This window comes from Melanostigma gelatinosum (assembly GCF_949748355.1).
Source record: "Melanostigma gelatinosum genome assembly, chromosome: 1".
Classification (NCBI taxonomy): domain Eukaryota; kingdom Metazoa; phylum Chordata; class Actinopteri; order Perciformes; family Zoarcidae; genus Melanostigma; species Melanostigma gelatinosum.
Genome location: NC_136634.1, coordinates 18396224 through 18423264, shown reverse-complemented (window position 1 = coordinate 18423264; position 27041 = coordinate 18396224). Strand labels below are relative to the sequence as shown.

Here is a 27041-nt window from a genome sequence, read left to right as displayed (position 1 = left end):
GTGTCGAGCGTGTACAACAGGCGAAACACATAGATGCAGCCTCAGCATTGCTTGATATGAGTTTAACGTCAGATCATATATATATATATATATATATATATATATATATATATATATATATATATATATATATATATATATATATATATATATATATATATATATATATATATGCCCTTATCTTTGTGTTGCAGCTTGCACGGCTCCGCCCCATAGGCGTAGGTGGTGTTGGGCCAGCTGCTGTATATATATATATATATATATATATAGCAAGAAGAAGAGAATGTGTGCAGGCAGTCAGCTGCTGCATGGATCACAAGTTATTTAATGCAAGCTTGTGATAGTTTGAACAATAAGTTATGAAACAGTTTACTTATAAGAATATAAGATTTCCATTGCATCACAAATTACATTGGGTTTATACTCATTCAAGTACACCAATAAGTAAATCAATCAAATCGCATAGGTGTCTGTTGTTTACAAAAGTAAATGTAAAGAGTGTCAACCTATAGATAAGTGTCCTTTTGATCATTCATCACATCCAAGTCTCCAATCGCATGAAGATAATATTAGAGAAGTGGCCGAATCAGTCTCTTATCTCTCTGAGATATACTCGTTCAGGCTGTGATGTTTCATCACCGATTTACTTTTTCACTTGAGGAAGACCATCTGTGGTTCAAACGTTTTATCACTCATGTCCATGTGAAATTAAAGCAGTTTGTCTTTTTCTTTACTTTTGTCTCTCTAAATTCTCACTATTCTCAATTTTTACATTATGACAGAAAGCAGGAATAGCAATAGCCTAGTTTTGAAGCATGACATACTGTGTGTAGGATATTAAACCTATTAGCTTTGACACAACAGACACACTCGCGGCACGGTTTTCGGATGTACTGACAAGACCACTTTTCACTTTTGCACTACTGCAGCCTGCTGTTTGTTTGCAGCTCCTGTATTTGAAAGTGAAACTGTTAACGTTAGGGGCCGTTCATGTGTCTAACAACATGGGGGCCAACTGTACAGATTTCATCCTCTCCTACTGAGGCTTCAAACATGCTGGTTTTAAGTGAGTCGTGGAGACACTGCTGGAGTAGGATAATCCATGTCCATCAGACCTGGGACCAGCCAAAGCTATTGGCTCTTTGCATGATCGCCTGGAAAGTAGACGAGATCATGACAAAAAACTGCGATCAAATCGAACGCTTTTCAGCAGCCTTCAGAGGACATAACAGGAAGTCGCAGAGATAGTTAGATCCGATCTGTAGGCTACCTGTAGTTTGTGTAAAGAAAGCAAAGAAAAGGGGATGAGACAAATATAACTTTGCTTTCCATTTATTAATTAAAGAACTTCAAGAATACTTAAAGCAAAGAACTTTGGGCTGTAGTCTTCCATGTAAACTACAATATTTAAGATATTTATTTTCACAAAGATGAGAATATAATAGAAAGTGAGTGTTTGTTAGTCAATATCAAATAATACAGAGTCTGATGAATGAACAAAGTTGCCATGTTAATTAGGGTTGGGTACCGAAACTCTGTGCCAATATGGCACCGGTTCCTATACGTCCGGTATCTACCGGACCGAAACGCAACGCAGATTTCGGTGCTTCCTTTCGGTGCCTGAGCCGATTTTAAATACTTTTTTTACACTACCCTGATGACTCCGTCCTGGCAGCAGTACTCGGTCCTCCGCTCCTCACTCATGGTATTATTACAACGGGGTACTTAGCGCTGTCGCTCATAAGCACAACAACACAGGCACGTGAAAGCTTCTTCTTCTTTGAGACCAACTGGCGTTTAGCAAACGACGAATTGGCGCATTACTGCCACCAACTGGTAAAATAAGTCATGAGACGTGTCGTATTTTGCCAGAGAAGGAAAATATGCTCATATTTCTGCAAAATAATTGCTGAAGTTTGAAGCTGTAGTGTGTGTGTGTGTGTGTGTTTTGTATTTATTTAAGTATACTGTAAACTGTTAACAGTTAATATATTGTTCATAGTTAAAAAGTTTGAAGCTGTAGTTTGAAGCAAAGTGTTTTGTATTTATTTATATTTATAGTATACTTTAAACAGTTAATATATTGTTAAATTTGAAGGAAAAAGTATCGGTTCAGGCACCGTTTTAGCACCGGTATCGGAAAAAACCCAAACGATACCCAACCCTAGTCGGCCTCGCAGCTTAAAAACAGGACTGTGCAACCACCTGATTGATCTTTTTCTTTTTTTTTTAGATGTAAGATTGTGTACTTAACATTTTGCCACAGATGTTTTGACAACTTTCATATTTTTGTCTTTCAGGAACGTTTCCTCCTTCACCTTTCACATCAACGGAGGACAACAATTATGTCTTTTGCGTGGATCAATGGGCAGTTCCAACAGGTTGGATCACCTTCACAATCTACACAGGCTGCTTCTCAGTTTAGCTATGACATAATGAGGAATCAAACTGGTACTGCAAATATGTCAAACCAGTATATGACGGCACAAACAGGAGTCCGACCCCCACAAATTGCTAAAGTCACTCACCACTATGGAGCACACTCTAAAATACAGCCATCAAATTGGCAGACCTCAGCAGTTTCTCATCAGGAAGTTCCTTTTCAGCAGACAGCTGGAGGGAACAACTATCTGCAACACTCAACTACTAATTTGCGAAGTGGAAACCCTAGTTTGCAGGCCACTTATGAACTACATTTTCATCAGAACTCTGCGCAGAATTCATCGACCCAGAGTCCACCCAACGTGACGCTAGCAAACGTATACTCTCAGCAAGACAACTCGGCAAATTGGAACCAATCAGTTGGAGTTCATGGAAAACAACCAGTAAGGACACAGAATGCTAATGTGTCTGATCGCCATCATTGTAGGGATCGGAATAGTTACAACTTGAATGGAGAGTCGATTAAACCTGCTCCATCAACAGCTACCTCGCCTCAAGATGGAGAGGTGGCTTACATTGTCACTTTGTGTCCTGCTGCTGCACACCAGAGACAGACTGCTCAGAACAACAATCACAGACAAAATGGTACTCGGCATGGCTTCACCCCACCAAGTTATAATGAGGCTATCGCTCAGTCTTTCAGAAACGACAGCAAAACAACAAACTCATCATCAAGTGGACACAATTTTTGCGTTTCCAGCACGGGTCAGATTTCTCCACAGTACTCAACACATACCAATGGGGGAGAGGCCACCTCTTCCATTCACTCAAATTCATATAACAGGCAGTATGAAACCAACCTTTCCTTGTCAAAGCCAAATGATTCTCCCTTAACTCCTACTATTGGTGCACGACAGGAAATGCTCAGATGCCAAACTATCGCAAGAATTGAGGACTATCTACGTACGCCGTTCACTGCTTGCTCAGATGGTCGACCTCAAGTGCATACTCGTTCACCTTCCGGACAAAAGCAAAATATCCAACCTGTGACATCAACTGTCACTGAAATATGTAATGCAAATGCGAGCTCCCTTCACTCATCTCCTGGTCGCAGAGCTGTTGCTGTTGTGCAACCACTGTCACAGAAAAGCTACCAGGTTGCCAGCAAACGGACCAGTTCTAACCCCATCAGTCAGTTGTCTGAGGCCACCGCAACAGATGGATCTTTGAGTAACTCTGAGAAATTATTTATGTCACCAACAAAACGGCAGATTGGGTCTCTGAAAGTGGGACCTTATCTTCACCCAGAAAACCCAAACCAAATGAGGTCCAACAAATATGCAAATGAGCATTTAGCAGCATCCAATGATTGTACTTTTATGTCATCGTCCTCTTCCGCTGGGCCCCAAGACTTGCTGCAAAAACAGTTATGTACAGTTGAAGCAAGATCTAAAGTGGATATTGACACTCAAGTACACCAGCGTGTTGCACCAACTGCTCAACAATCAGTAGCCTTCAAAGCGCCAGTGAGCCAAAATGGTGATAAGGACAAAAGTGAGACGCCAATAGATACAAAGGGGGTTTTAGAGCTTTCCTCAGTCCCAACAACATCATGGCCAGCAGTCTCATTAACTAAGTACATACAGGATACTGAAAAAACTCAGATGGAGTTAAAGGGTTTTACAATGTGTGGTACTATATACAAATTATTGACCATGTTTTGGGATGGCGACCCTGAAAACTTGAAATATGCACTCAAGTCCGGAATGTACAATACTTTAATGGCTGATGTAAAACAATTCTGCAAGGAACATGTAACGCTAAAGTCTGAAATTATGTCACAGGTTAAGAGCTGCTTTGGGAAGCATCTCGAAAGCCATCATGTCCTCAAAGATAAGGAAGTTTATTCAGAACTGCCCTACAAGTCATCATGGTTGAATGTCAATGAGCAGCTTGATGACATCGACAAAGAGTTTGACTTCCCGCAATCTCTGAAGCATCATCTTCTTAGGCTCAAGAGTGACAGTCAGCCAGATCAGGCCGAGACAGACGACAGAATTTCTGCACAAAGTGTAAATGAGGTGTCAAACAAGATGTTGTCATCAACGGAGCTTAAACAAGTTGACCCTAGTGAAGAAAAACATGACTCGTCTGTTGAAGCAACGGAGCTTAAACAAGTTGACCCAAGTGAAGAAAAACACGACAACTCTGTTGACGCAACGGAGCTTAAACAAGTTGATCCTAGTGAAGAAAAACACGACTCCTCTGTTGAAGCAACGGAGCTTAAACAAGTTGACCCTAGTGAAGAAAAACATGACTCCTCTGTTGAAGCAACGGAGCTTAAACAAGTTGACCCAAGTGAAGAAAAACACGACAACTCTGTTGACGCAACGGAGCTTAAACAAGTTGATCCTAGTGAAGAAAAACACGACTCCTCTGTTGAAGCAACGGAGCTTAAACAAGTTGACCCTAGTGAAGAAAAACACGACTCCTCTGTTGAAGCAACGCAGCTTAAACAAGTTGACCCTAGTGAAGACAAACACGACTCCTCTGTTGAAGCAACTTCAACACAAACTGCCTCTCCTAATAAAACGGAGGCCGCTGATTCCAGTGACCCATACTCATTTAAAATCCAAGTTTTTCCTCCAGAAGATGCCAAAGTTATCTTTGAGCAAGCACAAAGCAATCTGCCAAGTATGGACATGGACTCTGAGCCAGAAAGAGCCTTGAATAGCTCTGTGGAGGGTGAGCTACCTAAGGTTATCGATGCCACATTGAGTAACTCAAAACAGGAGAACAAGACATTCTGTCCAATAGAAGAGGTTTGCTGCATTGAAATGTGGAAGGAAACAATTTTGGGGACAAACTCCTCATCTCTGAGTAAATGCCAGTGCAATATCAAGCAAAGTCATGAAGATATCACTGCAAAGACCCTTGACAATGAAGTGATTGCAGTACAGGAGAAAGATGCGTTCAGGTCTGACAGTAAATTCCACTCTGCTCCAGAAGGAGAGAATCAAACGAAGGGTGGGGAGAGCGTTGACACATTTCATTGGCCTGAGATATTCAATGTATTCAGTTACAACTTTGACTTTCCTGAAGATGATGACCCACATTCTGACAAAGACCCGAAGGACATTGACCAGATAAGCATAAATAGTAGCCAGTCAAGCATCGTATTCATAAGTGATGATGATGAAGATCATCTGCCCAGCAGTGAAAGTGAAATTCCCAACCAAATGCCAGACTTTGAAAATGATTCTGAACAAGCTACGGTGAAATTGACAGAAAGTGGTCAGTCAGGCAGTTCAGGCCAGAAAGAGACAAATAAAATCTCCAGAAATGACACTGAAATTCAGTCAGACCCTGAAGTGGAATGTGTACCAGATCAGTTCAAATCGACAGGAAATATGCAGCCATGTACTTCGGTCGGAAGTGACAAAAAAACTGGAAAAATCTCCAGAAGTGAAGTGGCCAGCCAGACGACAGACCTCGTCGAAAATTTGGGACAAGTTCAATTGACGTCTACAAGTGTGGCTGAGTCATCATTGGAAACTGAAGAAGAACAAACTCAAATAAGTGCGACGGCTGTCCGACAGAAAACTTCGAGTGGTAAACGAAAGAGATCAAGTTGTCCTGATACATTTTTACCAGTCTTGAAGAAGCCAAAGAAATGCAAATCCCTTGTTGATGTGAACTCAAAGCCTATCCTGGAGAGTGCTTCAAAACGTGGCAAGGTTTGTGTTCATGCAACTCATGGCAAACCTTCAGCCTCGAACTGTAGAACTGTAGAACTGGTTCTGTTTGGCTCAACACCACAAGACAAGCATGTTTTAATTGGCAGTAGAACGGACCATATCTCCCCTCCAGAGGCTGCCTCTGATGCAGTACTAAAGCCTCCAAAAGTTCTCACTGTGAGTATCAGTCCCTTGAAGAGAGAGACCATTAAAACTGTGCAAACATGGAAATATTCAGTCAAACGGCTTTGCAAAAAATGGAAGGTTCGTTGTCCAGCTAAAATCAGGCCTGGCACTTCTGTGCTAAAAGCACAGAAGTGTACTTTTGCCTCTTCATCGAAGCGGAGTCACAAGAAAGCTGGTACAATTGGCCCTGCCGACACTGAGGAGCTGCCAGTGATCCTCAGGATCTTAAGAATAAAAACTAAGCCCTGCACGAGTCTTAGTTGGAGAAGGTCACTCACTGAAGAACTCGAATGTGAAGAGGAGAAGATGGAGAAACGCACTCTCATGCTCAACCAGCCTGCTGATCTGGAGAGAAATAACGATGAAAATGGAAGAAATGCCAACAACGATGCCCTGAAGTTCACCGTCTTACCCGTTTCCTTTAACTTCGGATCCAATGGGATAAAGGAAACCACGGATCCTGTTCGAGGTAAATCCTAATATTGAGATTAAAGTGGTGCTACAGCAATTTCAGTATTTCACCTTTCAGAAAGTTGGGGGACTTGTGTGGTCAAAATTGAATGCAACAGAGGCCGAGATTTACATATTTGTTAGATCCAAGAACACTTCAGTCTACATGTCACACAATGCATCTCAACAGCGTCTTTTGCTAGCCCCGCTAGTAAAGACCAAAAGGGGAGCGGCTTGATTAAATCACATTAACATACATCTAAAAATATTTTGTTGTACATTTTCCTCCACAAAGTAAAGCCACAATGTTGACCGTAGTGAGCAGAATTATTATTATTTTTTTTATGTCTGCAAAAGGCAATATGTTTGCCAAACTCCACTGCATTGTCCAGATACGTGAGCCCAGAAATCTTGAAGTTTTACCTTGTAAAAGGGGGTTCCTGTCCATACTTCACGTGATTGTGTATTCTGTAATGCTTTAATGCTTTGTTTTAAAGAAATATGTATTTCTTTTTCAGGAAAGCCTGATCTTGTTGAAGGAAAGGACAACAGCCACAACAAAACTGTCGTGGCGAGAGGTAATGAATAGAGTTTATACATTAATTATTATTTTGTCTGTCTTTATTACTATTTAGACGGTGATTACAGTTTTTTATAACTTCATAAATGTACTGCTCCGTAGGTTCATGGTATCCAATTGCTGAGAATGAGCGTTCATTTCCCTCTGCCATTCCCAAGACCTACAGCCTCTTCCATACGTTTCAGGAGAAATACATGAAGGCGATTCAGCCAAATGTGGATAAATAACATGACGGAGGGAAGTTTGTTGGCAACGGACCATTTTTGAGTAAAATATTGTCTTCTGTGGTGGAAATTTTTCGTTTGATAAATTTGCCTCCAAGATTGTTACAGAAATGTCTTTGTATTTTTGTACTGTACATTCAAGGACCCATTGGAAGTTTACAGTTTTGCCAACAGTTACTAATACATAAGGGTCACGTGTTCTCATCAGTTTGTACATAAAATTGTCATTGGTTTACATGACTGTAAAAGCTTTCAAGTCTCCCTCTTCAGATACAATTCCTAATGTCTCACAATATTTTACCTGTAAATTTCACTTTTTGAAATGCTGTTTATTTTAGCGTGATATATTTTTAAAATATTTTTCTACATTAATATTTTTCTACAATATTTTCATCTTAGACATATTTTTTTATACCAAAAGGTGTCTAGAATTGCAGGTTGCATGTCTGGTCATGCGGTAATGGTTATGTTAAGAGTGCTGACACCATTAGTTTAAAGAAAGTGAGTGAATTCAGCAGCAAGTACCCGGAAAGGTGGACATTTTGGTGTCTAGTTATTTCACCAACTTCAGAGACTGTATTCAAAGGAGGGCACTTACAATACAGCCCGTAGAAGGTGGAGCATGAACAAGGATTAAAGGATGTATGACTAAGGCTGGTCAGTTGCTCTCAAGACCAACTCATTTTTGATCTGCAGTAAACATCAACTTCTGAAGTTTGTCTTGTCTTTGTTTCTGATGTCTAACTTGTTTTATTGAAGTCTACAAAGCAGTTTGATGCAGAATGTAACCCATCTAAATAGACTAGGGCTATCAATTATATCCAAATGTTTAATTACATCAATATGTTTAACCACCGGGGGTTTGATTAATCACCAATCTCCCCTAAATGTCTTCTTCCGAGTTATGCACCAACTGGCATCGTGACCTGCTAAAGTTTCCCAGCCATTCCCATCCTTCCACACACATCTGCTCCTCGGCTGGCTCGGCATTCCTGTTGCACCTGTTGTGGAAAATTCCTAAGACTTGTCGGGAGAAGAAAGTGAATGTTTGTTGGTCAATATCAAATAATACAGAGTCTGATGAATGAACAAAGTTGCCATGTTGATTTATTTGCCTGTAGGCAAAAGAGAGAGCAAATCTCAGACACGTATTGCAGAGTGTTAAGAGTCTAACAAATAAAAAAACACATTCAATACATAGTTGTTGCAGTTGAATACATGTTCTCAAGATAAATAATAAAGGGACATTTATTACATCACAAAACTCACAATGTACTGCATGTTTAGAAGAAAACAAATAAAATCATAAAATCTTTAATGACCGGCTTAACTGAACTCATGAGGATAACCTCAGATCAGTAGCGCTGAGATCGAAAAGTGGCCGATGGTATACTGTTCAGTGGTACGTAACTATCCCTGGAGTGGTATGCTACTGTTCAGCGGTATGTACCTATCCCTGGAGTGGTATGCTACCGATACCTGGAGTGGTATTCTGTTCAGCAGTAGGTACCTATCCCTATCCCGGGTCCCTGCTCCATCTCTATCAGTTTGGGGGTCCTTGGCCTGAAAAACGTTGAAGACCTCTGCTCTAAAGGTAACATTTACACCCCATTTCAATGGATCTTTCTATCTTTATCATAATGCAAAATATCTTAGGGAGTCTGTATTCATCATAAACTACTATATAAGTTTAGCTGAGTGGATTTGCTGAAGTTTCACTTCTCTAGTTGTAAAGTGGTATTGTTGAATTATTCTAGATGTTTGCTTATTTAGGACAGATTGATTGTTTGATAAATTAAGATTGCCTTTTCTCTTTAATAGTCGTTATATTATTTTTAGTTGTTTAAGTGTACTAGGTTTTGGGTTAGTTAGTTTGTTAGTTCTTTGGGTAAACACTGGGCACCTGTGGCTATATATAGGAGTAGGTAGGTAGGACCAGCATGCACCGGGGTGGGCCTATAGTTTTTTACCAGCACAGGAGAGACAGAGTAAGACAGGCATTTTCTTTGTTCTTTTTGTTTGTTTTCTTGTTTTGTTTGGCTTACTTAAATTAATAAGAAAAATCGGAATCCTGTATGGACAATCTACTCTTCTCTGCCTGAGTAAAATACCAACCACGGTGCATCAGTGGCCTCTGTGGTGGAAAAAAAATCTCTCTAACCTCTCTTGTGAGAAATAATCACGATGGAACTTCTTAAAGTACTAAAAACATATTTAATGAACAGATACTTCAATCATAATTCAGCTGAATGGATAGAGCTCTTTCCCCACGGATGGTTCGGAGATCTAACAACAATAAAAAGACAAAGCAGAGTCTGTATGCGCGTTATCTCGGCTCCTCTCCCTTCACCCTCCCCCTCACAGATGTTGTCGGCCCACCAAGGCCTTCCCAGCCTTTTCGTGGGAACAGGGTTAGGCTGGTATATGCAGGTTTAAGTGAGACAAGTTATAACGAAAAGAACCTGATAAATTTCCACCACAGCCTCTGATTATTACATACAACAAGACTTAGGTTAATAACTATATACTTATATACTTCTCGCCAGGAAGTGACCTTCAATATTGGGGGGCAATACACTTGAATCGCATATGTCTATTTTCCGCTTCAATAAATGCCTCTTCACAAGCATGTTCATTCCATTAGATTGTGATTTTACTTCTTCTTAAACTAACCCTAACTGTGCTTAATGCAGGCTGTCCCCGGATACTTTTGCTTGTGAAAAAGTCATGATTGTTTACAATACTGCCGCAGTGGGAAAACACAATTATTTTCAGAAAATAAGATGAATATTCACCGCAGATTTCCCATTGGGTTATTTCTCACTACATTATGTTTATCACTTGAAGGGAACTCTACAGTCCCAGTAGTTTTAGTGTCACTTACAGATAAGACTGTTACTAAAGCCTCAAATGTTGAATGATCAGGAATGTTGCATGGCACGATTATTATGGCTAAAAGCTTAATGTTTGTGGTCAACAAATAACAGCAGGAATCAGTTGAGTGTGCTATGGAGCCCCAAAGTCAGTAAAACTAAACAATGCAGAATTCAATTATGATTATCTTTGTTTCAGAACTACATATTTACCCATGTAACATGTAACATATTAGCCACTAATTCCAGGACTTTTTTGTCAGCTACAGATGTATGGCTTAATAGACTTATTGTATGATTTTTCTCAAAATGATCTCAATGTCAAAAAATTGTGATTTCTGCACTTAAACATTAATTATGTAAGTAAAAAAAAACAAATTATGAAATACCATAGTTTTCTGTAAGGTAACAAGTCACAGCTAAGTGACATTTAGTCTAGAAGATAACTACGAAGTAATCACACAACACCTCACACGGTCCTTGCGGGTTGTGGTGGAAATGAATGTATTTCCTTGTGAGAAATCAAAAGTATCTCAAGCTCTCTGTCTTTAAGTATTTATTACAGGATAAGATATAGAAAAATGATGAAGAGTGTACAAGTCATCAAACATGAGCCAACGAGTACACATTCAAACAAGAAAGCACATCTCAGGTCCTCAGAGTTCAGGACGATAGCACCAAACACTGCTGCAGGTCAGACCATAGTTCTCCTCTCTGACGGACTCAGGCAGCTCAAACTGAGCCAGCTGCCGCAAGAGTCTTCGGATGCAGTGTTCCTCAAACCGGGCTCTTCCAGGATCTCCGATCAGGACTTTGGTGCCGTGGCTGTTGATGCAGTGGTCCAGCCAGCTGTGAAGGCTGGTGGCGAGGGCCTCGTCGTAGAACATGTCACCCAGGAGGATCAGGTCAAAGCCTTTGGGTGGTGAGCCAATCACGTTGTTAGTCAGACAAACAGGCGGCTCCAGGCCGTTCAGCTCACAGTTTATGTGGGTCGCAACGGCTGCAACTGTAACACAAACAGGTTAAAACTTTACCTTCTATTGCACTGACTGACCAGACTATTGTATGTTTGAGTCTAATGTACCTACAATAAAATACACTCTGTTGGACTCTTTGCATTTTGAGTTGAGAACTTTGTTTTTCAGTTGTTAAAAGATCCACGACTGGCTGTGGTGGTAACAGGGGCCCAACAGCACATTGTTTGCCACAGGGCCCTATGACAATGCAGTGTCTCTGTATTCAGTGGATGTATATTGCTGTTGTTAATGTAACATTGGATGTCAAAATAAAAATGAATATAGATGCATACCAGTGTCAATGTCATTGGCAACTACATGAGCAGCACCACATAGTTTTGCAGCGATGGCTGAGGCTCCACAGCCGCTCCCCAAATCCAGAACAGTTTTACCCCGACACACTGCAGGGTTATCCAGGAGATATCTGCACAGAGGTGCCACTGTAAGAGACAGCAGTGCCTTACACACGTAAAACATTTGTTTATTGTGGGGCTAAAATAGTACCTTGAGAGCGCCTGTCCTCCTGGCCAGTATATGGCCCAGTACGGGTCATCAAAAGGCCAGAGCTCTGGTTTTTCACTCCAAAATCTGCAGTTTGGGGTGAACAGTCTCAGTTTGAACTCTGGGGTCAAACTCTGCTCCCCCACTATCTCCGTGTTCTCTAAAATAATTCTGCGGATATACTCAGACTGGCAGCTGACAGAGGAACACCTATGTATGTTTGTGTGTTTAAACGCTTTGATAAACACTTTAATATTACGAGTTTGGGGCGTTAAAAGTCCCAACATGATCACTTGGAAAACGGTTAGCTGCTTAGCTAACTAGCGTTATTGCTATGAAGTAGCCGCATAGCTGCTGTTGGTGTCAGTAGAGAGTAACTCCTCTATACATTACAATACTGACGGATAACAGATCACACACTTGTGAAATCCTCGGACTGCTCCACGGAGAGTCATGGGACTATTTAAGGTTGTTTTCTACACGGATGCAAAATAATGTCGGACGTAAGTTCCATGGTCCCCCTGAAAACAAAGCACACAATCGACGTTCCGCTTAGAAAACGGTTCCTACACAGTAACGTTATGTCACAGTGTGTCGTGCGATGCAGCGGCTTGGAGCCCAAGACAAATTCCCTGTGGTACAATTAAGTAAAGTTGATCTTATTTTATATGATGATAAATATATCTGTTAACTGAACCACCCCAGCTATTCTTACATTAGACGATTAACAGAAGCTAGGATAGGCATATAGCCATATTGATGTATATTTATTTCATTAAAAGACGATGAAAAGCAGAACAGCCACTCTTTTATCTTATTTTACAATCTTCATCAGTGTAATGTGACCAGTCAAACAATTGTTTTGATCGAATTATGCCATTAATAACCTAAGATTGTTGTCTTAATATTCACAAACACAAAAAGAAGAAAACCAAAACCAGACACAGATTCAATCTAACATGAGACCTGGACACACAAGGGGAAAAAACATAAAATCGAAAAAAGTAAAATAAACTATAAACAGCATATGTATTGTGCATCAAACTGAAGCATGGCACAGAGTTTCCAGACGGGTCGTGAGAGGTGATAGTGAACATTAATCTTGAATTTAAGAGTCTATTGTAGGTTCTAAATGTGACAACGACACCCTGTGTGTGTGTGTGTGTGTGTGTATGTGTGTGTGTGTGTGTGTGTGTGTGTGTGTGTGTGTGTGTGTGTGTGTGTGTGTCATACGCTGCACACTGTTTGTCTGGTGACAGTACTGGCCTGAGGCTGTTACAGCACCCCTTATGTTCTCATCTTGTGTAAAGGTATTGCTTTTTGATGGAGGAGGTGGAGGAGACTTAATGGACAGTTTTCTTCCTGGCATTGTAGTGACCCAGAGCTGACCCCTGTGCCCAGAACCAGCACACTTACAGACCTGCTCAGGGATTATTTTTACAGATGTCTTTCAGGGCCGGTGGAGGGAGCGATTTGATTTCAAATGGGAATTGCAACCTTGAAGCCTCCGGTCTATGAGTCCGTGTGACAAGAGTAACAATGTGTTCACAGTCTGCAGATGAAGGATTTCAGATATACACCAACCTGTGTTCGTTCTTATCAAGTTGCAATTCAGCCATCTTTTTACAGTGTCACATATGATTTACTAGTTCCATAGGCCTGAACACTTACAAAGCAATTTAAAGTTCTGGGCTGCTGAAAAAGGCTACATGACTGCTCTTTGCACTAAATTGATGAGATATTACATTTTCAGAAAATATATGTTGTTATTTCTAACCAAGTCTTTTCTCATTTGGTCATATAGAGTGTGAAGTTTGAGACAATCTTGATAGTTTATTCTTTCACAATAAGGTGTTTGTTGTTGAAAATATCAAGCTAAATAAGATGCAAGAAGAATAAAAGTAGAAAATGGATGGATGAATTCGTGTTGAAATTGTATTCGATTTGGTTTGGTATTTTGAAAGGCCTCTGAGTCCTTCACACTTGGTCTCATGTGACGAGGCTCTTGGGGTCATTAGGTTAGAATAAAATGAGGATCCCGATTCATCTGCAATCGTCTGGACCAAGGGATACAACATTGTTTTGTACACACTCTTCACATCAATATTTTTCTTCTAATGATGTGTTTTTTTTACATATCTTTCAGCAGACTGTTATTTTATTGAATTTCTTTAAAGCTGACTGTGGTGGAAATTTATCATGTGGTTCTTTTAGTTGTAACTTGTCTCACTTAAACCTGCATATACCAGCCTAACCCTGTTCCCACGAAAAGGCTGGGAACCTGGCCTTGGTGGGTGAAGCGGCTGACAACATCTGTGAGGGGGAGGGTGAAGGGAGAGGAGACGAGATAACGCGCATATAGACTCTGCTTTGTCTTTTTATTGTTGTTAGATCGCCGAACCATCCGTGGGGAAAGAGCTCTATCCATTCAGTTGAATTATGATTGAAGTGTCTGTTCATGAAATATGTTTTTAGTACTTTAAGAAGTTCCATCGTGATTATTTCTCACAGAGAGGTTAGAGAGATTTTTTTCCCCACCACACTGACATGGTCACATCCTCCCCCTCAGACAAAGAACTGACAACATTGTTGAAGAAAATCATATAACTTGTGTTCAATCATGAGTAAACAGTTTATATAACTTGTTATGTTGAACACATTTAGTTCCATAAAAACATTCTTAGGAAGTGATTAGGGCACGCCAGACAAATTGTAATAAATCACTCCAATTTGTATCAAAACATTTCCCGTACGCGAATCGTGTGTTCTGCCAAAAGGTTATCTTGACCCAAACAAAGTCATGAGAGCATAACATAATGGAGAGGCCAGATGTGTTTTGTTTGTGGTTCAAGTGACTGGTCTGATTGGTGGAGAGTGACTAAGGGGCGGGGGGGGGGGGGGGGGGGGGGGGGGATTTGGACTGTAAAAGTAATACATTTGATTTGTTGGCTTGTGCTTATTAAAACACTTCCCGCTGGGTTGCAACTTCCTCTCTTTTGATGATGATCTGTGACCAGTCACCCACAACTGGCATTCCTTCAGGAAATAAAAGTGCCACTCCTGTTTGATGAACCAAATAGGATCACCAAACCTTTCAAAAGTGTTCAGTGAAACACTCCTCACCTCCACCTTGAGGTAAATCATTTGTCTCCTGTTCCACATTTCAGGAGTTTACAGGAATGCAGAGACAAATCACTGAATAACTTTAACGACTTTCCCTTTGTAGAGGTAAAGGAAGTAATATAGTGCAGTACTGCTTCTCAGAATATTGCCAGGGGCTCTTGGGGGCCCTGAAAGGATTCCCAGCGGCAAAAACAAAATCCTGACAAATTGTTAAATTTTACTTTGGAGATCAGCATCAGGAATCTTTTGTAAAATGGATCGGAGCTGTAATGCAAATCTAGTTTGTATGGTCTGTTGTAAAAAAGTAAACTAAAGTATAAACAAAAGCATATCGGGATCACAGGGAATGCAGCCTTATTAAAATACATAGAAGGTGCACTTTAATATATAACATCAAAGATGCAAAAAATATGATGACGTGATGCCGCATTCATACCAAAAGACAACATGTTTCACTTTCTGCAATATGACGCAGGAACTTCAATCGCCAAAGTGGACCAACAAAGTAAACAAAGGCTGTAGCACCTCCTGGTGGTCAATATGGTTATTTTTCTGAAAGACGGAGAATCATTCCCTGATGCTTTATTAAAAAGAGATAATTGTGTTTGAATGTGTGTGTGTGTGTAAGTAAGTGAGAGACAAGTGGAACGAAGTCTTGATCTCAAAAGACATTTTTGGAGATGCGATAATCTAATGAATGCCTTCTTATCTTCATCTCTTGGCACTTCTCACTTTCAGAAAGCAAAATTGTTTATCAGCTTGTATCCTGCAGAGTTCAAGACAACAACAGCATTGAGATGTGTGGTACGAAATTGTCTTCTTGGATTAGACTGAATGTAACCTCATTTGTATCAACAATCATATGTTAACCAATCACCAATACAAAGTATACGTGAGTTGTGGTGAAGAAAAGTTCACTCACTGCAAAGACAAAAGCGTGAATGATGTGCACATCGTTTGCATGAAAGCCAAGGTGATAAGGAAGCGCTGCAGTCAGGAAAACAGTGGATTCTCCACTGAGACGGTCAGAAAGGAGACAAGGAATACAGCATTTTACACACTCATGCACACTCATCCTAAAATTGAAGGTGCGATGTCGTACAACTATTTGAACTGCGACCGGAGCCCTGGCTCTGTTGTTAATTGTCCACTTGGGAATTAAGTAAGTAAATAATTGACATAATTGTGCACTGAGGCCTGGCTGATGACAGGTTTTGGGTAACCAAGGCGTTAAGCTGAGACTAGAGACAGATGTGTGTGTACGTGCATGATCTCGCCAACAGGTAAAGATGTATGCAGGGCAACATGAGTGAGGAGTCAATGGGAGGAAAATCTGAATCAGAACCGTTTATTTGCCAAGTATGTTACAGATACAAGGAATCTGACTTGGTGACTGGTGCATGACAATAAACGATGAACACAGTGCAATAATCAAGACACCATTTAAAAATAGAAAATATGAATATTTACAATAAAATGTGGTAACATAACAGTTGGAAAGCAGACGGATGATAATTAGACTAAATAAATTAGAATAAATGCAGCATGTGAGTTGTGATGGAAGATCTCTATGTTAATCGGGAGAAGAGAGTTTTGTTCACAAATCAATAACAAAGTCTTCAAACGATTCAAAGTGGTCTTTCTCCGTTTATTTGCTTGCAAGGGAAGAGTGCACCACAGATACTCATTCAGCGGTCTGTGATATATCCTTCGACTAAGTACAAGATTCAACATCCCTTCACACATCGTCCACTCCTCGAGGTGAATCATACATAGGGGAGCAGAGGTCTTTTGACTCAGGCTGTCTTGATCTGCTCATTATCTAGTTTCATGCAGCCGGCCTTTCCTCAGTTTCGACACATTGAAAGTAAGAAAAACATTTCAACTGCAAGTTCCTCATTACCGCATAGTTTTAAGTGTCATACGGTTATATATTATATTAATAACACTGATGAATTCATGTGTAAGTTGCATGTTATTGTTGTATTTGATTGTTGTGGAGACAATTGTAACTTTTTTTTATCTCTACTGTTGGGTATCTGTACCATTGTGTCAAATTGTATAAGCTTTGTTTCTAAACAGACCTCTAAGGTTAAATAAACATATTAAACACCTCCAGCTGGCTTTTTCGGTTTATCCCCTGAACAAAATGTTTTGACCAATTGATTAGCTCAGTAACCGTATGGAGTGTTTTCCACTCTGTCCTTTTTATTCTTTGTGGTTAATTCAAGTTGATATCTTTTGTCAGAGCAGTCTACAGCAGTGTCTTCCAGGCTTATGAGTGAATAATGACAAAGCCGCATGACTCAGAGTTTTACTTCATTGGGATCATTATGATGGTGGACATTGTTGTGGCAAAATGACGAGAAGAGACAGCGAGCTGAAGTTGCAACCAGCGGGAGTGTTTTAATAAGATCAAGCCAACATCAACAAGTTCAGCATATCGAAACATCTCCAAATGTATTGCTTTGCACAGATCACTTTTATAGTCAAGATTCACCCCCCTTAAGCTGCTTTCCACCAATCAAACCAGTCCGTTGAACCAAAAACAAAGCACATCTGGTCTCTTTCATGATGTCATGTTCTCATGACCTTTTGGTAGAACACAGCTCCATGTACAGTGATGTTTTGGTACACATAAGAGAGATTTATTACATTGTGTCTGGCGCCGCCTGATCATTTCCTAAGAATGTTCCAGTGAACCGGAATGTGTGTTACATAACACGTTATATAAACTGTTTACTTGTGATATGAGGTTTTACGTCTCAAATGATTCTGGATACTTTGACATAAAGAGGAACACTCGTGTTTACTGCAATCGTGGAAATTAAGATCGTAACAACAGTTGGATTCACAAGTTATATGATGGATTTCTTCAACAAAATCGAACCTCACTGACCGCTGCATACACTCCCTCAGGGACAGCAGGCCATTTGCTGTCTGTATCTGTCGACTCCGAGCACACAGCACTGACTTTCTTTTGAGAAAGACAAGTTTACAGTCATCCTCCCACATCCCGGCTTCACCACCAGAGGATATTCTTTGTCATGTAACCTTAAGCAGATTCACAAGCCCGAGGCTATGTTAACTTAACTCATCAAAAATGTATAAAACAAATCAAGGTTGTACTTCCAGAAACATGTGGATTCAAGTTTCAGATGTGTGTGTTTGTTGGGTCCAGGCTGGTTGGGCTGATCTTTATTATAGATGTGACATACTGAAGAATACATCTGTGAGCCTGCAGAAATACATGCCAGGAAATTCAGAAAGCATCATTTATTTAGAGAGCTTACTGTTTGAGTAATACAATGAGCTGCACTGACTTTATTTCCTCGTTTAATTATGACTGCATATGACTGGCGGAACAGTAAAATAATCACGCAATATGCTCGAGTTGGAGCTTGTATTCACAGGCGTCTCCACAGCACTGATCATGTTAACAGCACGATATGCTTCACTGTCAAAGGGAACTGACACAAAAAATGACACAATGGTATCTTCCAGCTATTCCCGTATAACTAACAACTCATTTCCCCAGTTATGCAAATACACCAATTAATATGCTTCGAAAGAATAAAGCTTTATGCAAGAGTGAGCTCAATATTGTCCTCAGAAGAACGATGACAAAGATTCAAAGTAACAAGAAAAAAATACTTCTGATGTTTGCTGACTTTCTCTGCTTTTGTTCCTTCTCTTAATGTGTGTCTTTGAAATGACTTCTACCATTTGGCGAGTGAAATCAAGTAATTTGTTGAAATTGTGAAAAGGAGTTGTGCTTTGCTGCACTGAAAAGCCAACGCGTGAGCAGCGGACGGCTTGGGAACACGTTTCTGAAAGATGGATGACGTCCATCTGTGGTGAAATACGCACATCTGGCACAAGGTGCAATATAGATATAGATATTTACAGTCCATGCACCTTGTTGTAGTGTGTAAGTGAATGTGAGATCTGGTGAAATAAGCACCCAATCTGCACTAAATATTTTTAAATGTAATTCAGCTGTAATTGTTTCATCGCGTCCCCTTGTTTTGATTGAAACACCGACATCAGAGAACCCATACGAAGAGGCAAATTATGCCCATGTCATGTCAACATCTCTTTAAAGAGGGGAACCATGGGAACAGCACAAAATGATCGATATATTCAGACACACGTGTAGCTGCATGTGCAGAATATAAAGGCCCATGTGCTTGTTTGAGTTTGTGTCAGCGCAGCCGCATATGCATACACCAGACTAACCCACAGGCGAATCACAGCATCAGATATTATAATGCACAGGACATGAATCTCATTAAATCAGGTTACACAAGTGCTGATTGACAAATGAGCTGCTTCCAAACAGAAATACAGTCTTCAGCAGACAATGCTCCCTCTTATCTACATCCTTGTCTTTAAAAATGCAGAAAGGAAGAAGAAAGTACCGCTGATGAGACCCATTATCTGTTTAATTCGCTTTCTTTGTGCTGCCAAATAAATTAGCTGCTCTTCATGTCAAAGGTTCTTTGGATTATCACCCAAAATAAATCAATTAAATATATTTTTACAGAGTATTGCTTTTCATGTTATAAATTCAGAGCGTTGGGCTGACTGTTACAGATGACCAGACATTGTTTGAGTTGTCAGAGGAGCTGTGTGTGTGTCTGTGTGTGTGTGTCTGTGTGTGTGTCTGTGTGTGTGTCTGTGTGTGTATCTGCGTGTGTGTCTGTGTGTGTCTGTATGTGTGTATGTGTGTGTCTGTATGTGTGTATGTGTGTGTGCCACAGTGACACACAGCTTGCAGGGAAATGGAGAGAAATGACATTGTCACAGTGGAGAGTGACAAGGAAAAAGAGAGAGAGAGTTTTAACAGTCATAGAGAGACAGGCAGAGAGACAGAAGGAGAGTGCCTTTAGTTCTCATCTGTGATATGAAAACCCACCTCTATTAGAAAGTTTTTGGCACAATGCACTGAGCTGAAGCTGCTACTCCCCTGAGAGTTGCACACACATAAAAATGTCACCACAAAACCGAACAAAATAGGCCGTTTCCCCCGAAAAGACTTGTGTTTCAAAGGCAGTTGTAAGATGTGATGTAGCAGGCGGCAGCAGGGCTCCCTGGTGGATAACACTTACAGAAGATAACAAGACGAGAAAGATGGGGAAGGGGGGGGAGAGGGGGAGGGGGTGCAGACGGAGTGCAGCAGACTCATCTCTCTAAATACTCCCCGTGTCAACCAGTTTGAATCACCAGCAGGCGACCATGTTTAACGTCCCGTGGGAGCATTTGGAGAGCGGGTCACTGCTCGGTGCGCTGCTTGATCTGATCTGAAAGGGTTGTTTGGGCTGAAAGAGAAAATAGACGGAGCGCGGCGGGGAGGATTCCCAGGTAGTTCAAGGTTGAAGCAGAACTCTAAGCACAGCGGCTCATGTGCAGACGACACGCAGAGACGAGGGGTGTGAGCTGCTGACAAAGTTGGGAGTGTTGACATTGTAATTAGCTCATATGGGAAATTCCCTCCAGTCATTTTGCTTTGTGATTTTAATAAGCTATTTTACTGGCGGAGGGAGATGTCACTTCCCAGTGACAGCACTAATCTCTCTGAAACACATGGGCCTTTATTTAGGATTAAAAATAAGTTTACAGCGCCTCAGAGATGATAAAGGGCCGTCACCACCATCAAACTGTAACAGAGGAACTATTCATTGTGTCTATCAAAGGGTCTAAGCTCTCAGTTAGCTACCCTCCTCTGCAGCGGGGCACATTTTGAAACACATTTGCTGTGGAGATGCTGGCAGGGGATGATGTTTGCTTTACTTCAGCGAGAACTCTTCCCTTATTACCTCAGGCACGCTGTGACTCAGGTTATTGTCTTAAAGAGCCTCCTTTGCTGAGAGACTTGTGGAAGCAGAAGCCCCAGAGGGCTGTTAAAGCACCAGCAAACAGCAGACAGACACACACACACACACACACACACACACCCCCACACACACACACACACACACACACACACACACACACACACACACACACACACACACACACACACACACACACACACACACACACACACACTCACTTCAGTATGTTACCAGCATGGCTTTGACCTTTGAACCTTTCATCCATACATTAGAAATGAGGTGATTTACATCAGAATGCTTTGCACAGGATACACTCATAATATTTACAGCACCCTTTTGTCTCATAATTATGAGATTGTGAGTCATTATTTTGAGAAAGTTTCTCATTATAATGACTTACAGGATCTTTATTTTTTCATCACAGTGGCGGAAATGGGCTTCCATAGTAACTCATCTATTAATAGTTGCTTTGCTGACCAGGCACAACAAAGTATTTTATAAGTGATGATCTCATATAAATAATGAATTGGTCACCATATAATTATCGCCTGAGTTGTCAGGTCTTCAGTATGTGTGCATCATCTGCAATGTGACTGTGAAGCCTTGTCCTGCACACCTCCCCCTTTTATCCTGGCTGATGAGACCTTTGCTCAGGTTAAAGTTGGGTGCTTTGGCTATGCAGAGAGTTATGTCAAACTACCGGAACTAAAAATAACTGTAAAGGTCTACGTTTTCCTTTCCTAACCAGATAATGGTCAGAAAACGTGTAACAAAGCTATAATAGAGAGTGAGGGAGACGTCAATCAAGCATAGTTTATTCAGGCCCACAGTCTAAAGAAGAGGTATAATTAGGTACAATAAGTGAAAGGAACTGTGTGGGTGTGGCATGGTTATGTAGGGCCTTATGTCGTAACCTGCACATTTTGTTTACATGTCGTTTCTTTAATAGGTTTTGTCGTTAACTGTTGGAAAAACTTAAAGAATGTTTTGTTTAGTCACTGAAAGCTAGGCAGCTGCTTCCATAAAGTTTGTGACCTCGTGTTGAACCTTTTCACTAATAGCTATCTCAGCTGTTTTTCTCGAGCAACTTCGAGTGACCTTTCGTCAAGGGAGATAGTAAATTTGTTGTGCACGTCAGTATTTACGTATGCTGATTTGAGACCGGGACGTCTTCCCATATTCGAAAAAGATTACCTTTGACAGAACAAATTGTCAAAGGAGGGGTCCAGACGAGGTCCAGACGAGGTCCAGACGAGGTCCAGACGAGGTCCAGACGAGGTCCAGACCTTGACTAAATCATTCTGCTTCAAAGCTTCTATGTGTTATGCAGTATATCATCCAGAGACAGACCTCTGACGCATAACCTGTATGTGTTTCAACTCTGTTCCTTCCTGCAACAATAAATGTCCTGTTTAATGATTTTACACCCGGTGTCGAGTAATATTTTTCTAACATGAACAAATATGCATGTTGAAGTATGGGCTGACTCAATTATCGCCAGTTTGTAATAACTTTTTCTAATTTTGGGAGAAATGTATAGTTTTGTAAACTCTAATGTCTTCTGTTTTGAGTGTCCATTGAACCTCTCAGGTCCTTTTCTTCTGTGTATATTGAGTGCCCAGGTGTCAATTTTGTACAAGCCAATCAGGGATGGGTGTCCTAGAAGGGGCGGGGCTAAAAAGAACGAGGAACGCCGAGAGCAAGAGAAGCAAGTCACAATAATTGGACGTTACAAATCGGTTGATTTAACCTTTGGTGGTAAAAGTGGGAGCTTATTTGAACACAGTAAGTTTTTTGTTTCAATATCAGTGTGTAACCTGTTAAGACGGGAGAGTGCGCTGTGTGTTTGGGCTGTTCATACAGTAATCATACTAAACTTAATCAACCGCCATGTCCTAGTGTGGACTGTTATGAGGCCAGAGGAACCTGTGTTGTTTTGCACAAGTTTCTTAATCGCACAGCTCACCGCTGGACAAAGGTGTTGAAAAGACTGTTGCTAACGGTTTGAATGCATGGGAGTCATAAGTTCACAGGAACAGTAAGCTGTGCAACAAACTAATTTGGCCTCTCTACACCCGAGTGTGTCTTAAGTCCAAAATTGTTAGTTACTTTAGAGACAACCTCGACACAAGTAAAACGTAAAAAAAACAAAAACCTTCATACAAAAAAACATGTTTTCACCAGCACCCATGTAGAGGGGAATATAATTGTTTTTGTGCTTCTGAAAGCGTTGAAAGATTTAATTTGAAACACTCAAAAGCAGCTTCTTCTTTCCAGGTGAATAATCCACAGGCCCCGCTGTCAACGGTTTCAACCTGAACTACTTTCTTCCAAAGAAGCAATGGCATGCATCCCACATCATGGTGTCATCATCATCCACAAGTTATAATCGATATAATACAAAAGATATATGATTGCTCTTCCTTTGGACTGATAAAGAACGTGCCCTGTGTCACTACCTCTCTCAGGACTTTTCTTCAATGCTTATAGCTCTAGTTCATCTGAATCATTCACTGGTTATCATTCATATATGTCACATGCATCATCCTCTAAGTACATGCTGCTTCACACAATGCTTCATTTGCTTTATTGCGGCGGTCTCTAGGGTTTGTAAATGATTTATACGGCCATTAAATGCACAGTGATTTGGTGGTGTTTGAGAGTTGGCACTCTCAGGTATTTGTGCTTTCATTAATTCTGCATGTGAGTCACTTTGATTATTGCTCTTATGATCTTAGCATTTCAGTTCCCGCATGAGGCTGCAGACAGAAATTCCCAATGGCCGTTAAGAATGATTCCAATGTGGGTACAAAAGATTCTTTTTCAATTCAAATGTCACACGATATTTATATTCATCTGATGCAAATCATCTAACTCTTTAGAGGTATATAGCTCAAACCTTACATGTCTCTTGTGTCATGTCGTTCCTGAAAAAGCCTCTGCTCCTCTGATGTTGTGAACATTACTAATGTTCACAACATCACTGGCTGTGAATGATGTTCAGCTCTTGAGTGATCAGATTGCAGAGATCCCATTAACCATCTCAATGGACTCTGCAAACCCTGAATGTGAAGACTTCTCCCTTCTGAGAAAAGAGGGGCAGCACAACACGGTAGCATAGCAACAGACTGATATAGAGATGGAGTCTAGAGTCATAGTTATTTATTCCGTGACTGTGGGAAGAAAAGCTGTTCAGGCAGGGGGTGCTTGGACATGCTGTGTGCATCGAGGCTCTCCGGTGTCTTCATGCTTTTTATGTGAACTTATAATCCAAGTATAGCAAATTGATAAACACGCTGTCAGAAACATCACCATTCTTGTCTGCTACATCAAGCGACCTCGCTAGTTTCGAGATGTGCCGTCTACCCGTCTTCCTGTCCTCTCTGAAGTAGACTACGGCACGCTTCTGCAATCACGAAGTTTTTCTTGTGGACTAGCAGGCGGCCAGAGCAGCAGGGTTTCCCCTCCAGCAAAGTCACAGCCTCCCCCGGTGGTCGGTGGGAAGACTGAGAAACAGTAGGCTGGTGAGCACCGATCATACTCGTGCATTTTAGTTTCATATTTATACACAATTTTTGTCTTTCAAGCTGCTATCGTGAATATTTTTGTATTAGATAGAAGGAAATGGCTGATCACATCACCCCCCCCCCCCCCCCCCCCCACCGCCCTATTTCATAAAGCATTATTAGAATCACATTATTCTGCACCAGTTTATTTCCCACAATTCAGCCTTCCTTAGAACCAGGCTACATCTATCCATAAAAAGATAATATTTTATACAAGATTTCACACCATGGCTGTGTAACTCAGAGCCTCACTCTCACCAGTCAGCATGAGCCTCCCATTCAGCCAATTTCTGGTGGGTTTTTGGTGTTTATCAAAAATAATGGAAAGTCTTTCATGTGGTGCGTGGCTGACACGGTCGGTATTCATCTTTCAGGGGGAATGAACTAGAGATTGTTTGTGGTTATACCCGTCTGTCTAAAAAGCCTTCTATCATTGTATTGCCATGGAAATGGTCAGAGGCTGCCAGACCATCCTGGATTCCGTTTATCTGATGTGAATGAATTTATTATTTCCTGATTGAAAAAGCAGAGAATGAACTTCATATTGAATAAAAGATACATACAGGCTACTTCATTCTTATTCATTTTCCTCTTTTTGTTCAACTGGGTTGCAAATGAATCGGGCTCTGATTATGCTAGTTGGATAAATAGAATCTGTCTGAGCTATATTAGTATCATCTGTTTGAAAATCACCCATGAATGATCTCAGGTTTACACCCTTTTGATGGCTGTATTATCCAGTTTTGTTCTTTGTGTTTCCACAGTGAATAGCTTGTCAGGTTGTTTCCTGACACCGAGGTCAGTCGATAATGACGGAGCACCGTGTTGGCCCCCCAATCAATGCTGCTTTTCTTACATTTCCTCGGGGGGCGAGCTGATTTGGTAACTCAAAGATGTTGCATATTAGATGGTGCTGTTGAATATAGCTGTCATCTTGTCAGACGGTGAGCGATGACATTTGTGTTTTTCTACTCACTCCATCGACTCTCCTCTTGAATTTGTGGACTGATTTGGTGCACACTGGAGCACCAGAGGTAAGAACAAAATGTTATTAAACTTTTTTTTTTTTCCTCCATAAAATCTCAATATTTGATTGCTTTTCTATTTTGGGTACTTTGTATATTCAGACAGTTCAGTTCACACTGAAGGCAGAGTCGTTCCAAAGCTTAATGCTTTGGATGTGCTGGTTTCGAATATGAACCTAGAGATGCACTATTTGGTTATTTTAATCTCATTTACCCAAACAAGAATACATTTTTCATTTCAAAATGATGTTTGGTTGCACTTTGTACAGAGCTCAGTTAGTTGTTTTGTTGATGCAAGCAAAGGGTTAACAGCCAGTGAGGGACTTAACTTGCCAGCAGGAATAGAGCTCAATAATTTTAATGACATTTTCACAAAACCATGTCCAGGAGCCAGCGTTTCTTGGTATCTCTTTTGGAAAATATATTTTCTATTGGCAGCGATGGTTACACACTCTCCCATTTGAGACAAGGCCATTTTGTTTATCCCATTATAGACGGGGGCTCTGATTCTAAGAGCCTGCTCAAAAATGTGATTTGTCCTGATAAGCCAATAAATGCTCCTTCATCAGTTTAGTGTTCAAATCCATTAAAGCAGCACTCTCCTTAGCAGAAGAGGGGGGGGGGGGGGGAAATGTATCATTGCTCTGGGGGTTCAGAGAAATAAGCTTCTGCATCTCGGCTGAATGGCAGTGACTTAATCAAAAAAACAAAAAAAGACTAATCTAATTTCAAGTGTTTTTTTTAAGGGTTACATATCAAGGAAGCTTTCAGTAAAAATTGTTGATATTTTTCTTGCAACTTCAACCAAAGTTGGGGGCTTTGAGTGGGAGGTAGCTGAAAGCCGGTCTCGTGTGGGAGAAGAGCACTAATTGATTTAGTAAGGTGTACCCGAAGACGCATGAATCCCGAGGTCTGCGGGGTCTACAAGGCCTAAACTGTCTTCAGGGAGGCAGACAACGAGATGGTTCACATTAATTAAATCTGCCATATGTTGGCACTCTTTTCACATCCAAGACTACGTGTCCCACAGCACAGCAGATGGGCCAAACTATCAATTGTTTTGGAAATGAAATCTAGTAGGACTTGAACACGAGAGAGCGAGTGAATCAGCTGCTTCGGTCCTCTTCCAGACAGGTTTTACAGCTTGGCCGACATCACAATCGTTCGTCCGAATGCTTTCCAAAGGGAGCCAGTGACGTGGTCATCAGTCCTGTTATGTCTGTCTTTGATCTTTGCATTACAATAGTCTTCAAAATAACAATACTGTAAATGAATTGGTGTTTTACAGGATTGTTTGTCCCTTTTGGATGTTAACTTAACACTTGGTGGCTTCAGGTGGAGCAAAGATGGATTTGTTCACGTTTTTGTTTGGTTTCTGAATGAAGTAATTTCACACAATATTGTGGCTCACAGAACCCACTTACAGTGGCATCAGGAGAGTCCGCATCTCAGCCATTTGCTCTGCTCCCCTGCAGCTTGAGAGTTAGATTATCTCTATCGAGAGCACAATCGTCAAAGGAGTTTTTCGAGGTCTTTATTGC

The 27041-nt window shown here is 40.8% G+C and overlaps 1 protein-coding gene and 1 long non-coding RNA gene across 2 annotated transcripts; one reads left to right on the top strand and one right to left on the bottom strand.

Annotated features, from left to right (window-relative positions):
* The first annotated feature begins 4006 nt into the window (after positions 1 to 4006).
* LOC306781096 lies at positions 4007 to 8218 on the top strand. Its single transcript, XR_013772186.1, has 3 exons — positions 4007 to 6774; positions 7274 to 7333; positions 7438 to 8218. It is a non-coding gene; the product is annotated as an uncharacterized lncRNA (long non-coding RNA).
* Positions 8219 to 11051: 2833 nt separating this feature from the next.
* Positions 11052 to 12458, bottom strand: etfbkmt (electron transfer flavoprotein subunit beta lysine methyltransferase). The gene is made up of 3 exons (XM_079294569.1): positions 11953 to 12458; positions 11742 to 11872; positions 11052 to 11438 (listed from the first exon to the last, which is right to left on the bottom strand). The coding sequence occupies exons 1-3, from the start codon at positions 12234 to 12236 to the stop codon at positions 11089 to 11091; spliced, it is 765 nt and encodes a 254-aa protein (XP_079150695.1). The 5' UTR covers positions 12237 to 12458; the 3' UTR covers positions 11052 to 11088.
* Positions 12459 to 27041: the final 14583 nt, after the last annotated feature.